Source organism: Ambystoma mexicanum, chromosome 11 (assembly GCF_040938575.1).
Source record: "Ambystoma mexicanum isolate Mex_15411 chromosome 11, UKY_AmexF1_1, whole genome shotgun sequence".
Lineage (NCBI taxonomy): Eukaryota > Metazoa > Chordata > Amphibia > Caudata > Ambystomatidae > Ambystoma > Ambystoma mexicanum.
In genome coordinates, this window is record NC_090934.1 from 1,023,010,718 (window position 1) to 1,023,025,536 (window position 14,819).

At 44.4% G+C, this 14,819-nt stretch overlaps 1 protein-coding gene across 1 annotated transcript in view; it reads right to left on the reverse strand.

Moving 5' to 3' along the window:
* Positions 1–770: 770 nt before the first annotated feature.
* The window catches only part of RAB11A (RAB11A, member RAS oncogene family), a 295,563-nt gene continuing 281,514 nt past the window's right edge, over positions 771–14,819 (reverse strand). Inside the window, exon 5 of the mRNA XM_069624255.1 lies at positions 771–2,101. Coding sequence (XP_069480356.1) covers positions 1,962–2,101 — 140 coding nt within the window. The 3' untranslated portion in view covers positions 771–1,961. The remainder of the gene's footprint in view (positions 2,102–14,819) is intronic.

Genomic DNA, 14,819 nt, shown 5'->3' on the forward strand with positions numbered 1-14,819 from the left:
CCACCTTTAGCTCTTTCCACAGTGGCATGAGAAGTAAAAAGGGCTCATGCATTATGCTATGCAGCACAATTTTCTGGTATTGAGTAGGGGTGTGTGCGAGCTTTTATCAATTTTTCAGTTCCTCTACCGATGTGCTTAGCCTTGCATAAGTGCAACAAATGCTTAGCTAAATAGTACTCAACTAAGCATGAACAAGGCAGCATACCATGCAACAGGAGTGATCAACAACATGCTCCTTTCATGGTGTACCAACAGGATTATTTGAAATGCGGTCATTTCAACACCAATGATATACAGCCAATATGGTACATAAAACCCATCATCATACATAGCTATTCAACTCTCCTAAATGTGGATGCAATCATGTTTGCTTTTGAGAAGAATACTAAAATTCAAGTACGGAAACTTTGCTCGGAAGACTGTAACGGGCTGTCTCAAGAAAGCTGCTGTACACAAAGAGCAAGCACAATATTGCCTTCAGAAAGGTTACGGTCCTCACAAACCTACTAACAGAAACAGGACTTACCAATAATGTATTGGCTGTGGGTAAATATGCCGTGTCAGGACTTACATGTTGATAAGCATTTTAGACAACCACTAGGACAGGTTCATCAATAGATCCTACTATGTTATACAACCTATGTTGCAGATATGCGTTTGACACTGGACGCTTGCAATAGCTATCCACCTGAGATTGATAACCGTCCAATTGCTTGGCTAGGCTATGCTGTTATCATAATCTTGAATAAAACCCACATAGGATGCAACGATCACTGACTTCCCTGGCAGTTTATTCTAAAGAAAACCATCTCGAAATAAACCAAGCAAAAACAAAGGTCTTTGTCATTACTAGAGGGCAAGCCCATAGGAATTGTGTTGATAATTGATTCCAAATCCACTGAGGTTTTACACCAATATGTTTACTTGGGCACCCTTCTGACTGACTCCTTGTCATCTCCGATGTTATCCACAACAAATATTTTATTTCAGATGCATTGCAGGTAATGCACGGAGGCAATACTAATAAGTGATGAAGGCCATCAATTTGAATCACACTTAAACTCCGAAACTTGACTAGGTTCATTTTTGACATTGGTTATTGTGCAAAACTCTTGAATCCTTTTGTCACAACCGAAAACAGTCAATCTGGTGAGTACTATTGCCATCTCAACAGTTGATTATTGCATTTAAGAAGTGCAGGTCTTGCAAAAATAAAATGCACTCATGTAGTGTAGTTCATACATAAATGCTGCAATACACAGAGCCTTGTGATAGCAGTGCACTCCACGACTCAGTCTAGGAGATAAAAAAGCATCACCATTACGACCTTATCAGTGGGGCAAGTCCTGGCTATCCTGCACTCAGATAGCAGGCAGGGTCGAAGAAAATCCTGCTAGCAAGGACCTCTACTTTAGAAGGGCCTCGGTTGAGCCACTGGAGCTGAAAAACAATCGGTGTTGGAACGCTTTCTCATTCAGATTGCTGGTGTTAAACAATAGATTTTGATTTTCCAGCCTAAGAAGTGCTCATTTTAATGAGTTTCTAGTGCCAGAAGGCGGTCAGTGGCATATTGCAGCCCTACATAAAACCACCAATATTAATATCATCACAGTTTGACAACAATGAGTTTCCTGGGCATGGTGCGGTTATATTCTCAAATGACAAACATTGCACAGGCTTTTAAAGTGGGAAAGCGATGCGTGTCATCTCATAAGAGTTCTCTTAACGGACTGGCCCAATGTCCCACAGAGCTCACTCCCACAAGAGTGTGGTAGTAAGAAACATTACGCAGCCAGTGGATGACTTAGTTTTTCAAAATCATAAGAATTTAAGACACATTAAAAACTCAGACAGAAGAGAACAAACGGAAGGCATTGAGCCCTGAAAGCAAGGGCTCTGGGAGAGCATTCCAAATCTTCAGAAAGGACTTGCAGCACCCTACAAAGGTGGGCCAGTGTCCCCTAGATATTTTGACAGCACTGCATCTTTGGTTTGTTCTCCGTTGTGGGCGGCACATGGATGGGAACCACGTTGTTGCTTGGTGACATGTCGTTCTCGCGCCTGTCAGACATCTGCTTCTGGGAGACGATACGATAAATTTCTGCAAAGGGACAAAAAGAAAACATTTAAATACTGACTACTTCTCCTTACAACAATTTCTGCAGGTGCACACAATAAAACATGTACATTTGGCCATTTGCCATGTCACCAATTACCTAGTGAAAAGCCAAGGCTTGATTGACTAAAAATGAATGACTATACAGAGGTTTGATCTTTATGCTTACTTCACCAGTTTTTGTATCTATCAAGAGAAGGAGTATAAAATGTGGTGGAATAAAATATTGAAAATGCAAGCAAAATATCAACAAATGATACTGAAGTGTTGAGGGCATGAAGATACAGTTCCAATTGCAGTAGGAAATTAGTATTAGCCCATTCTGCTAGTCCTCTTAGCCAACCCTTAAAGTCACATGAACAATGTGCTCCTCCATAAACATGGAAGTGTACCAATTTCAAGACTTCCGTAGGAATGTTCACAGTAACATTTTCGGTATATGGTAACCAAATAGCTTCTGACGATTGTTGAATTCCACTGCTCTCTGTTTTACAAATAGCAAACATGCCAAGTCTATAAATGTGTAAGATGACATTTTAAGATAAAGTATACATGCAAATGATATCTATAGTACTCATAGATGAGCTATTCTCCAATAAATATTTCCAAGGTGTTTCGGGGTACCTATGGCAAATGGCCAGGACACACTGCGGAGAAGGCAAAGGAGGCGTGACTGCAAGAAGGTGCAGATCTTTTGGGCTGAAATATTTAGGAAGTAATGGGATTGCAGGAGAAGAAATTCTGGAAAACTCATATGTGACGTACATAAACTTACAATGACGGCCCACACAATGTCCCCCACTGACATGTTATGACTAGAAGTCCATTGCAAGTGTGCTCAGCCCCTGTTCAAAGCAGAAGATTTACAAAAAGTGTGGGATATTTATAAAACATGGACATTTACACATCTAGTTACCTACAAGTTCATGGTATACAGCCTGGATAGAAGGGTTTTGAAATCCAATATAATCAAAGCAACCAGAATCAATTTGAAAACATTCCTTCTGCAGCAACAGGTTGTACGCAAGTCAAGGACTACGCTGCAGCCTAGCTATAAAAGTTGAAGGGGGGAGAAGGATTTAGAGTTAAAATATATACATGTTTATTTGTGGGGACAGAGCAAGAAAAAGCAGTCTTAAATAGTCCATGCTGCCATCCAGCAAGAAGTCATTCTATTGGTCAAACTCTGTAGGCCCAGTGTTTATGCCCCTATCCCTTCACCACCATCCTTCATTATTCGCAGGCATGTCGAGAGGAAGTCGAGCATGCCATCAAGTGGAAAAGAGCCTAAAGGTCAGGAGGAATGGCAGGGTGTCCGGTCAAATGTTAAAAAAAAAAAGGATAGAATGACCTTTTGATTGAAAACAAAAGGACCGGAAAAAAGGATCGATTTTTTTTATTTCTATATTTTTTTTGTTTAGCATGCATAAAAAAACTTTTATAAAAAGAAAACAGGGGTTGGGGGGAACCCTATCCCCCCCCCATTTAAAAACATTTTTAAAAAAAGAAATTCGATCCTTTTTTTCGGTCCTTTTACTGTTGAAAAAAAAGGCATTCGAGCCTTTTGTTTTCGAAACTTTAACCTAGAACCGAAGGGCAGTACATCTCTGCTCGAAATAGTGGAATACGATGAAGACACGGAAAACAGTGGCACCGTAAGGACTTGCCAGCCTAAACTATATAGACTACGCTCGATATTATATACATTTTTAAAGCCATGACTGTTTTGTATACAGTCTTCAGAAGTGCAAGACCATTAGCAAAAGAAATTGAAAAGAAAAGGTTTACAGTAATCCACTATCTACATACTATATGGCAGGAATTTACAAAACAAATATATTCACAGCAGATTCATTCTGCAAAAACAAAATTCCCCCATCTAGAAAGAAAAGCAAACGGATTGGAAATGGCTTATAAGTTGCCTAGCTTGCACCCAGTGCTCCAAATAAGATTTTGAAGTGGCAGTAATTTAGCCCCTATTTTAAAAGTTGGGAGCAAAATTATTTTTTGGGAGTAAAAAATGTAAGTTATTTTCCCAATCGGAGTATTTTATAAGCGAGTAAATATGTTTTAAATGGAGAACTAAAATGTATAATGATTTATATCCAGCTAGTTATTCATGCACATTAAAATATACAGGTTTACTTCTTCCAATCAGGCCGCAATATTAGTAGTTTCCTCCTCAGGTTCTACTGGTCCAAACATTTATGGAGCTGTTCGGATGAAAGCAGGGTCACATGTTCCCAAGAGTCAGTTTCCAATTTTTTTTGTCTGGAGTATTTCTACTCACCATTTTAATTTTTTGGAAGTATTTGCCAATTTCTAGGGAGCAAAAGTGGCTGATATACAGCTTACCTGTAGGGCTGCTTGAACGTTTGCAACTGAAAAGCAACAATATTGAACCTAAAAGCTACATTTGTACATTCCTGAATAACAAGGTGTTGGTTGATATGCGAGGGGTCAGAAATGAAAACCGGACACAAAGTGGTCATTTTTTGGGTTAAAGATTTATTAACATAATCGGGTTCGGAAAATGCTTCTTTGGCCCTGCTCTAAGAGGAGTTTCCCTACCTATAACTAAAAATGAAGGATCTGTGCATCAGGATGTCAGACATCAAAAGTCGTCCCAAAAGTTCTTTCCTTTACGCCCCCCCATGCCGCCCCCCCTTAACTACAAATAAAATGATTAAGTGAGAAGGGTAATTTAACCTGATGTTTGCAAAGGTGTCCAAAAATAAACATAGAACAGCTCCAACAGAAATGTTCCAAGATGAAGACATTGGTTCCAGAGCCCTTCCCCTGGATTCTTCAAAGGTGTAACAATATCTATAGGTCTAACAGTTCTTTTTGTCTTTCTTGGCCCACAACAATCCCGTTAAGTGTGGTGTCCTTCTTTAACAACGTCCTTGTTTGTTAAAAAAAAAAAAAAACCCACACAGTTAACGAAAGTTCCTTCTTGTAGGTTTACAATTTGCGCGGTATGCTCTCCTGCCAGTACTTCTTATGCACTCGCAACTGCCTGGTGTACTCTCCTGCCAGGACCGCTCTTGTTTCCTAATATTTTTGACAGTGCCTCTTTACATCCAAAACTGTATATATTGGTCTTGGTTAGGTATATTTATCTGCTTCAATGTTCCTTTTAATCTTTCCCCACATCTGCACTCCATGCACTCATGTTATTGGGGTTTGCGTTTGTATTCTGTCTAGCAAACAATCTTCTTATTGTTTGTCTCAAGCTTCACAATGCTCAAACAATGTTTGGGGCGGTTGGCGAAACGGCCCAGGGTCCCCACTTCGCTTTGGCCGACTTTCCGACTGAAGACTCCACACAGTCTCGTTTGCGCTTATGTAACGTTGCCATGCCACTTGCTTCCCACTCTGGGTTGCTTGGACATCTCTCTGGCTTCTCTTGCAGCTCCCCTTCAGCAAACCTGCTTTCCGTCAGGTTCCAGTGAGGACAACGCTGCTTCTTCCAGCTAACGAATGCCCAGGGATCCTGACATCGTTCCTGGCGTCTCCACGGCATGTCCTGCTCTTGCAACCTTATTCCTTCTCTGCTGGTGAGCCCATTGGCTCGGCCACACTGGCCCATGCCTCCAGCTTCCGCATACCTCCGACAGAGATGCAATGTATTCTCCTGAACAGCTGTTCATAGTTTGGTTTACATCTTCAAAAGTCCCACGCAATGGGACTGTCAGAAAATTAGAATAGAGCTGGAGGCTTTTTCTGCTCGTCATCATTTCCTTCGTCCCCCTCGTCCCCATACTTACATGGTTGTGGGACTCTCTCTCAATGGTCCCATATGAAAAATCAGTTCTATATGAAGGGGAACTAGACATGAACAAGGTATTCTTGGAGCTTTTACTTTTTAGACCAAAAGTGGGAGGTTGTTCTTAAGGATGATGGGAAGTTTCCCCTACTTGTCCTAAAAAAAAAAAAAAGGGGGCGTGAGTGGGCAGGGAACATGCATGGCAATAGGCCATCAGGGTATTGGGCATCATGGGGTCTTTGTAATGGCATCTTCCCCGGTAGTTGTCTCCTCATATGTGGATCTTCCCTCATATAGCCGCCCCCAGGGTCAGGAAGCAGCTGCGTCCCCTGGTCACATGGGAGGTTACCAGCAGGGGAACCGTGGTGACTCCACTAGACTACAGTCAATATTTTATCATTCATCCTCACAAATAGAAGATCGACAGATTGGTACCAGTGAATGCACTTGTACCAATTTATAGGACATAATGGTCCTATAAAGACCCTACGCCACTATCAAAGGACTCCATGTTCGGAAGGAGGTGGCTTAAAATGGGGAAAGGCTCAACACTAGTGACTGTCATTTCAGTGTTTATTTACTTTAGGGCTGCAGCTCGACATCCAGCGGATTACTCTTATCTGCTGGTGTATTTCTGCTGCTGTCCTGTGACATTACTCTCAGGATCGGTTTCATTGGCTAGCCGAGGTAACTGCAGAGTGGCATTTTTCCACCCAGGAGGCTGTGCCCCACAACATCAGGAAGCCTAGGAGTGCATAAACTGACTGACCGGAGCAGTACACCATTGGAATGCAGTATTTGGACAAGAGCGTTCTGACAGGACTTAGTTCTGTGAAGAGAAAAGGTGGCTGAAGGAGAAGATGCTTCTCGCGAGGGTTACAAGAGCAATGTCCCTCGACTATGAGTTTTATTACGCAACTCTGCTGGCTTCCCACCCTTAGTCGGGGGTACCCAAAAACATACTAACGCAGGGTGTTTAACGCTCTGTGTCAAGGTCTCAGGCATCCCTGTGGCCCTTCAAGTGATAGAGTGGTTCAGTAGGATGCAGAGAAAAGAGAACTGGTTAACCCTCCCATATAGCCTGTGACTGGGTAGAGAGTGACACTATTCAATACTGTATCCTTATTGCAGTATATTATTCAGCCAAGCACAATTCTTATATTCAATGTTTCAATTTATTAAGATCATAAAACATTTTTATAAAAAACAAACATGTTCCAATAACATAACACACTTATACACTTTAGTATTTGTAAGTGATTGTACTGTGGGGTTAGTAAGGTATGGGACTCTATAGCACATACTCCTTTTACTGGTGGTCAACCAATTATGTCCATCTTGTCTGATTTACAGTGAAGGGCCTATAAAAGACCTGTCTCCACCGGTAAACTGGAAAACCAGCATACAGGCTGTTAGTTCTCGCCTGAGAAAAGTCGACATGTTTTGGCCCCTCTGTTTTGTTGCGTTATCCCCAATGCTTTTCAACTGTTGGTCCTTCATCACGAAGTTGCATTGATTTGGTCGTTTAGTCCAAAAAACCCACTTGGGTGTTTAATACACCAACACTGAAATGCATACAAACATTAAGACTATTAATATTGTGAAAAACAGGACTTGATTTTGTGATATTATTCCTTTTAAGTGCCAAACACTAACCTTAATTTGAATCATATGGGGAATGGGCAGCGTGTTCAGAAGTATTCCTTAAGACAGGGCAATATTTCTCTGTCTTTCTAAATTGAACAAGAATAAATATGATCTAAGTTGCTATCCACGGTATGTGCTGTTCATTGTGTGTCTAATTTTTCAGGGGCATGCAATAATGCTGTGCATTACTGACCTTATTTTTTGGTTCTCTTTTTATGATGCTCTTCTGTCAATTGAATACTTCAAAGGGTAATAAGTATGCAATGTATCAGGGAATTCTACAAAGGAATGGAATCCATTAGACTAGTGTTCCATTGCTACTTAGCGTCTTACTTTTTAAAACATGCTGTTTTCTATCTATAACATGGAACAAGACTTTTATATGCGCCAACCTTTTAATTGCCATGGAGAAGATGACAAGCCTCATGTCATTGCAAGGCCGGTACTGAGCATGCAGGCATGTCTAAACATGCCGCATGTCATTGGATATGAAGCAATATCATGCCTGTCTAACTATGCCATACGCAATTTCCAGCGTACTACTTGCTCACCAGCTATGCCTGTGGAACAGCATGGATTCTCACTATTCACCTACTGCCAAAACCATGATTGTGAGTGAAGGGTTTCTCTATTTATGTTGCATCAACAAAAAGCACCGTTTGTGCGCTGTGTCGTTGGATCACGTGTTGCACCACGTGACCGCAACACGTCAGCCTTCAAGTTTCAATGTTTCTAGTGTCGCCATCTTGGATCAGTGTTGATCAATGGTGTGTGACATGTAGGTCAAACTACATTTGTTGTGAGGATATAGTCACTTAGTTATTCTCCACATTCCATGCTGCGTCACGGGTAACACACGTGACCGCAAAGCGACAGACTTTGCGGTTCAATATTTCTAGTGTCGCCATCTTGGATTGGTGTCAATAAAAGGTACGACATGTGGATAAAACGACATTTTGTGGTTATATGTCACTGAGTTGTTCTCTACAGACCCCTCCTTACAAAAGCTTACACATGAAAATTCTTTGACATAGAATGTTTATCATTCCCAAAAATTTGAGATATTTTGGGCAGTTTTTTATGTTACAGAGCATGAGTATAGTCTCTCATCTGGCACTAAAGGATGGATTTGTGTTCCGGTTGTCAGTCCTACATTAAAGGCACTTGATGAGCACAATGTTGAAACGGCCTCCAACTTGAACATGGTATGTATGCAAAGATCATTCACATGAAGTACACTCACAAAAGCATTCTCAATGCTTTCAAAAGGTTTAAGTTACTTACCTTGTTGTCTGGCATGGATTCACATGCTCATGACTAACCAATACACAGCAGTACAATATTACATAACCACGGGAGGTGGCAAAGATCAACAACTAATCGAGAGCTACAATTAGCAACAATTTTGGTTGCAATATCTTCTGATGGTACAAAGATCCAGACAACCTTCAGGTAGATCATTAATAGTTTACCTATATATCCTTGTGGTGTTGAGGATCTAAGCTAGTGTAAGTAAAATACTGATGAAGCGCATAGATTTATCTATGTGTTTTTTTTTAATTGTGTACCCATCCATATAGGGACCCTGTGGAATAATACATGGGGAAAACAGAAGGAACCATCCCTTGCCACCTACAAGAAACATTTTCAACACATGTTTTGCCCCTGAGTAAAGTTCGGCAACTATTAGCCACACAGGACAGAAACTTATATAAGTCGGGCTATGGTTGGTTTAGTGGGAAATTCGGTTGAGATAACCGACACTATGTATGATCAAGTCAGGGAGACTTGTCATTTTTGATGTGTTAATGTAACAAGATTGGTATATTTAGAAGAACAAGTTACTTACCAAACTGGTAACTTTCTTTCGACTGGATGTTCCTCCAATGTATTACTCATCTTTGACATGTAATGTCCACATCTGTGCTGCTTTGGAAATTTTTTCAGCAGAGGGCACCTTGCATCGGGTCAATATCCCTCGAAGGCCTCCATCAAGGGTGACCTCATCGGATGTTATAAGTAGCATGCACGGCGCCCGTAGCCTCAGTTCATGTCCACCCCCCCTCACAACATGTGGCCCACATGCCCAGAACAAAAGCATCGACTGCACTTAGCCTTGTGGGACGGAAGCTTTAATGGCATGGGAAATTCTTGAGAGGGGTAGGCTGGGAGGGCGATGAGGAATAGGTTGGAGGAACATCTAGTCAAAAGAAAGTTACCCGTTTGGTAAGTAACTTGTTCTTCGAATGGATTGTGTCCTCCAACGTATTCCTCATTTATGACAGACTCCCAAAGCAGTAATCATGATTGGAGGAGGGGAAAAGAATTTAGATATATCCAATTAAATGGCAGAGTAAATCACTGCCTTGCCAAAGGCAACATCCTGAGCATGGAAGTATTCAGGGAATAATGTTTAACAAACTTGTGTATAGAAGGCCACGTTGCAGCGTCACAGATTTTTCTCACCGGAACACCCTTCTGAAGGGCTGTCGTAGCAATGCCAATGGTAGAATGAGCCGGCAAACCCTCAGTAGGGTCCTTACCAGCCAACCTGTAGCATTCCGAAAAAGTGAGGATAATCCACCAAGACAGGTCTGCTTAGAAACAGCCTGTCCTAATCGGTGTCCAGTATACCCCACAAAGAGCTGGTCGCCCATTCTGATTTTTCCCATTCTAGAGAGATAAAAGCTCAAGACTCTTCTAGGATCCAACCTATGGAGCCATTCCTCTTCAATACTAGTATGAGGGGAAGGATAGAAAGCAGGGAGTACCACCTACTGACTCCAATGAAATTCTGACACTACCTTAGGTAGAAAGGACGGACGTACTCTCAATACAACCCAGTCCTTGTGGAACTAAGTAAAGGGTGGCTTAGAAGAAAGTGCCTGCATCTCGCTTACTCTTCGAGTAGATGTAACTGCAACTAAGAAAACATTTTTAAATGTCAACAATATTAAACGGGCAAGAGTGCAAAGGTTCAAACGGAGCATCCATCAGAAATTTCAGAACCAAATGAAGGTCCTAGACCGGCACCTGAAACGGCGGCAACACATTTGTGAGCCCTTTCAAAAACCGAGTGATCAGTGGAATTTTAAAATAAGAGTATTCCTCTGAAGAGCGCTTAAATCGACAGCGCTGCCAGATAATCTTTAATGGTGCCCACCTGAAGACCTCTGTGGGCCAAAGAAAGCAAGAATAGAGAGAACCTCCTGGAATCTGGCACTGAAAAGGATCAACATTCTTTCCTCTGCACCAGTCACAAAACGTATGCCAACAGCAACAGTACAGGGCCTTTGTTGCCGGCCGCCTAGCCGAAAGCAACACCTCCATCACGTTATCTGGGGAGGTCCCAATCCGTATATCTCAACTAGAAAACATACATGAAGGTTAAGAATCTGGACCTCTAGATGGAGCACCCGACCTTCCTCTCGTGAGATTAGATCCACTTAGGGGCAGACATATTGGAGGACAGATGGACATGTCTAGAAGGTTCAGGTACCATGCTCTCCTGGCCCAATCTGGAGCAATGAGGATAATGAGGGACCTGAACTGTCGCAACGTCCTGAGAACTTGAGGGATGACGGGGATAGGAGGAAAACTCGCACAGCAGCGGGAAGAGCTACTCCACGACAAACGCGTCTCCTAGAGCTCCTCTCAGAGGAAATTCCTTCGAGCAGTACCTTTCGCACTTTCGGTTGGCACTGGTCGCAAACAGGTCCACCTGCGGGGTTACCCAAAGGGCGAAGATCACCTGAAGGACATCCTGAGCTAGTTCCCCACTCGTGGGAGACGGCACTCTGCCTGCTCAGAGCATCCGCCGCCATGTTCTCCTTTCTGGCTAGATCAGCCACCAATAGGTAGATTCCCATCGTGCAAAGCCCAGAACCAGAGATGCATTGCCTCCCTGCACAGAGTTAGTGACCCTACACACCCTCTCTTGTTGAGGTAATGCATTGCCACCATGTTGTCCGTCATTATCAGGACATTGTTCCCCCGTACAGACGGCAGGAAAGCCTTCAGCGCCAATCTTATGGCTCTCAGCTCCAAAAGATTGATGTGAAGTCTGGACTCTGATGGATAGATCGTTGGCATGAGCTCCCCATCCTGTGAACGAAGCATCCGTCACTACTGTGAACCCCACCCCCCTGGCTGCCAAAAAGTGTCTCCTTTCATGAGATTTTTCTCGTCGGCCCACCACAGAAGCTCCTACGAGACCGAGATATCGAAACATGGAGATGCGACATCCTGCCCTAGAACTGGGACCATTGAGTTCGTAGAGCCCCCTGAAGCAATCTCATTCTCAATTGGGCCTCTGGCACCAGACAAATGCAGGATGCCATGAGGCCGAACAACCTTAAGAATTCAAAAGCTGGAAGAATCTGGGCTTGTTGACATTTTGTGACGATCTGAAGAATGTGATGAGCCCTCCCCTTGGGTGGCGAGCACATTCCCAAGGACGTGTCCAAAACTGCATCTATGTACTGGAGCTGTTGGGAATGTGTCATATGCGACTTTTTGAAGTTGAGGGAGAAGCCCAGCTTGTGAAGGGAGTGGCAGGTGATGTTGAGAAGATCCAAGGCTTGTTCGGCGCCCTGATCAGCCAATCGTCCAGGTAGGGTTAGACTTGAATCCCTCTCTCCCGAGATGCACTGCCAACAGCGTGAGCTTGGTGAAGACCCTCAGGGCGGAGGTGAGCCCAAAGGGCAGGACACGAAACTGATGGTGTGAATCGTAGGTATTTCCTGTGCTTGAGATGATCGGCACATGAAAATAAGCATCCTGCAGGTCCAATGACCCCAACCAAGCCTGAAGTTGGAGGGCCTGAAGGATCTGAGAAAGAGATATCATCCTGAACTTGTCCTTCCTGAGGAAATTGTTCAAGTAATGCAAGTCCAAGATGGGTCTCAGTCCCCCGTCCTTCTTGGGAATTAGAAAATAAGAGGAATACCAACCCATTGTTCCTCTCCGACACAGGCACTGGTTCGATAGCGCCATTCTCCAGCAGGGTTAAAATCTCCTGCACAAGGAGCAGATCCGGAACCTTCAAAGAGTGTTTCCGCGGTGGATTGTCGTGAGGCAGGCAGAGAAAAGGGAGGCAGTAACCGTGGGCTATTATATCCAGAGCCCACGCATCTGAAGTAATGGCTCGCCACTCTTTGAGATGCTGCGACAGTCTGCCTCCCACCAGTGAACAATGACTCAAGGCCTCAGAGCGGTTTAGAAGCTGCAGCGGCAGTGCCCAAGAGGCAGCTGCCGGAGCGGCTTTGGCACCCCACCTCGTCCACCACAAGGGAATTTACGTTGGCCCCTTTGACTGGCCATCCCTCTCGCCTTTCCAAATGAGGAGCAATAGCGAAAGGGACCTCCATTGCTGTCGCCTAGGACGAAAAGGCTGAGGTTGTCGAAAAGCTGCACCCAAAGATTTGGCAGCTGCTTTGGAGATCTGCAACTTCAATACGCTCATCAGCCTTGTTGCCAAAAAGATGCGACCCGTCAAAGGCCATGTTGAGAAGATGGGCCTGCACATCAGGTGCACAACCGTACTTCAGCAGCCACGCAAATCTGTGCATCACAGTGCTCGTAGCCATGGACCTTGCGACACTATCGGCAGTGTCCAACCCTGACTGAAGGGATTCACACATGGCATCCTTGCCATCCTGCACAATAGCTAGAAAGCCATCCCTTTCTTCCCCTTCCGGAATGTGCTCAGCCGCCAGCAAAATGCAATTCAACAGAGTGTGGAAAAACTTTGCTAAGGCACAGGTGGAGTTAGCCGAGTTCAGTGCCATACTCCCAGCAGAAAATAATGTGTGCGCCCATCCATCCATGCGTTTATCATCCCTATCAGGCGGGATGATGGGGTACGCTGCCTGCTTTGAGGTGACCGTAGCCGCCTGAACAACCAAACTCTTGGGAGTAGGGTGTGTGGACAGGTAGCCAGGGTCGCTACTGGATGGGCAGTATTTCTTTGAAAATTACTTGTCAACCGCCAGAATAGTCTCCGGGGCATTCCAAGTAGCAGCCACCCTCTTTTGCAATGCCAGATGAAATGGCAACACCAAGTCAGTGGCCGGACTCTGATCCAAGATGTCGGTAAAATCATCCTGATCATATTGTACCGGAAGCCTGGGCCAACCCAGGTACTCCACAACCCTCAACATCAATCTCTGATGAGATGAGTCGGCATGATCTCTAGGATCTGGCCACCAAATTCCATCTCAGGAGAAGAGTCAAGACTACTGGCATCATGCAAAGACTGACACAGTTCCTCAATCCGACTTTCCTCGGAAATGAGACAGCCCGGAACATCAGGAGTCCCATAAGGAAGACCAAAAGGACCAACCTCCTCCTCGGACCCTTCATCCTCAGATATTTTGGAGGTACTGAAAAAACTCCTTTCTGGGGAGAGGAGTACACCTCTTATCAGGAACAGGCTCAACAGACTTAGAAGAAGCCTTCCTTAGAGGATCCATAGCCACAGTGCCTTCCAGCAGCAAAATCTGCCCAGAAGGCGCCGATGGCGTTAACAACTCTGACAGCGTTGACGCGAACAAAGGGTTTGATGGCCTGAACTCGACTGACATGGCGCTGATGGCATCGAAACCTTCTTCGATGACTTCTTAGGCTTCGACGGTTTTGCTGGAGACTAAGACCGTGACCCTGGACCTGCCAACGTCTCTGGCGAGCCGCCCCGATGCCTTGTCCGAACGGGACCTCAATGGCTCCCGATGCTTATTGTGCCGGCTACCCGGGCCTAAGACCGTTCCTTGCCGGCTTCCACCGAAGGCACGGACAGAACTATGCCCAGAGTTTGGAAAATCTGCAAAATTTGCTCCAGAAAAGACTCCCATTCCGCGGGGGTTGAGAATTTAGTGGGGCAGGTCAACTTTTTCGGGTAATCGTCATCTGATGAGGACGGGGAAGGCAAACGGTGATGCCGCTTCCTGGACTGCCTTATCGAAGAGTGGCACGAACCAGTCCGGGACCTAAATCTCTTGGACTTCTTCCAACGAAGAGAGTTCTCTCTCGAATAGTCAGTCGACAGACCAGTAGACTTAGATTTACGGGGTTTGGAAACACGGTCTACCTCCAATTTCCCCATACGTTCTGGCACTTCGAGCAGTCGTCCATAGTGTGGTCCTCGCCCAGGCACCACAAGCAAATACAAGGCGGGTCTGTGATGGACATCTTGTACCCGCAGTGCCGACACTTTTTGAAGCCAGACCACGGGGTCGTCTGGGTAGAAGACATAATGCCGAATGCAATAGGAAACACTAAGTGCACAGA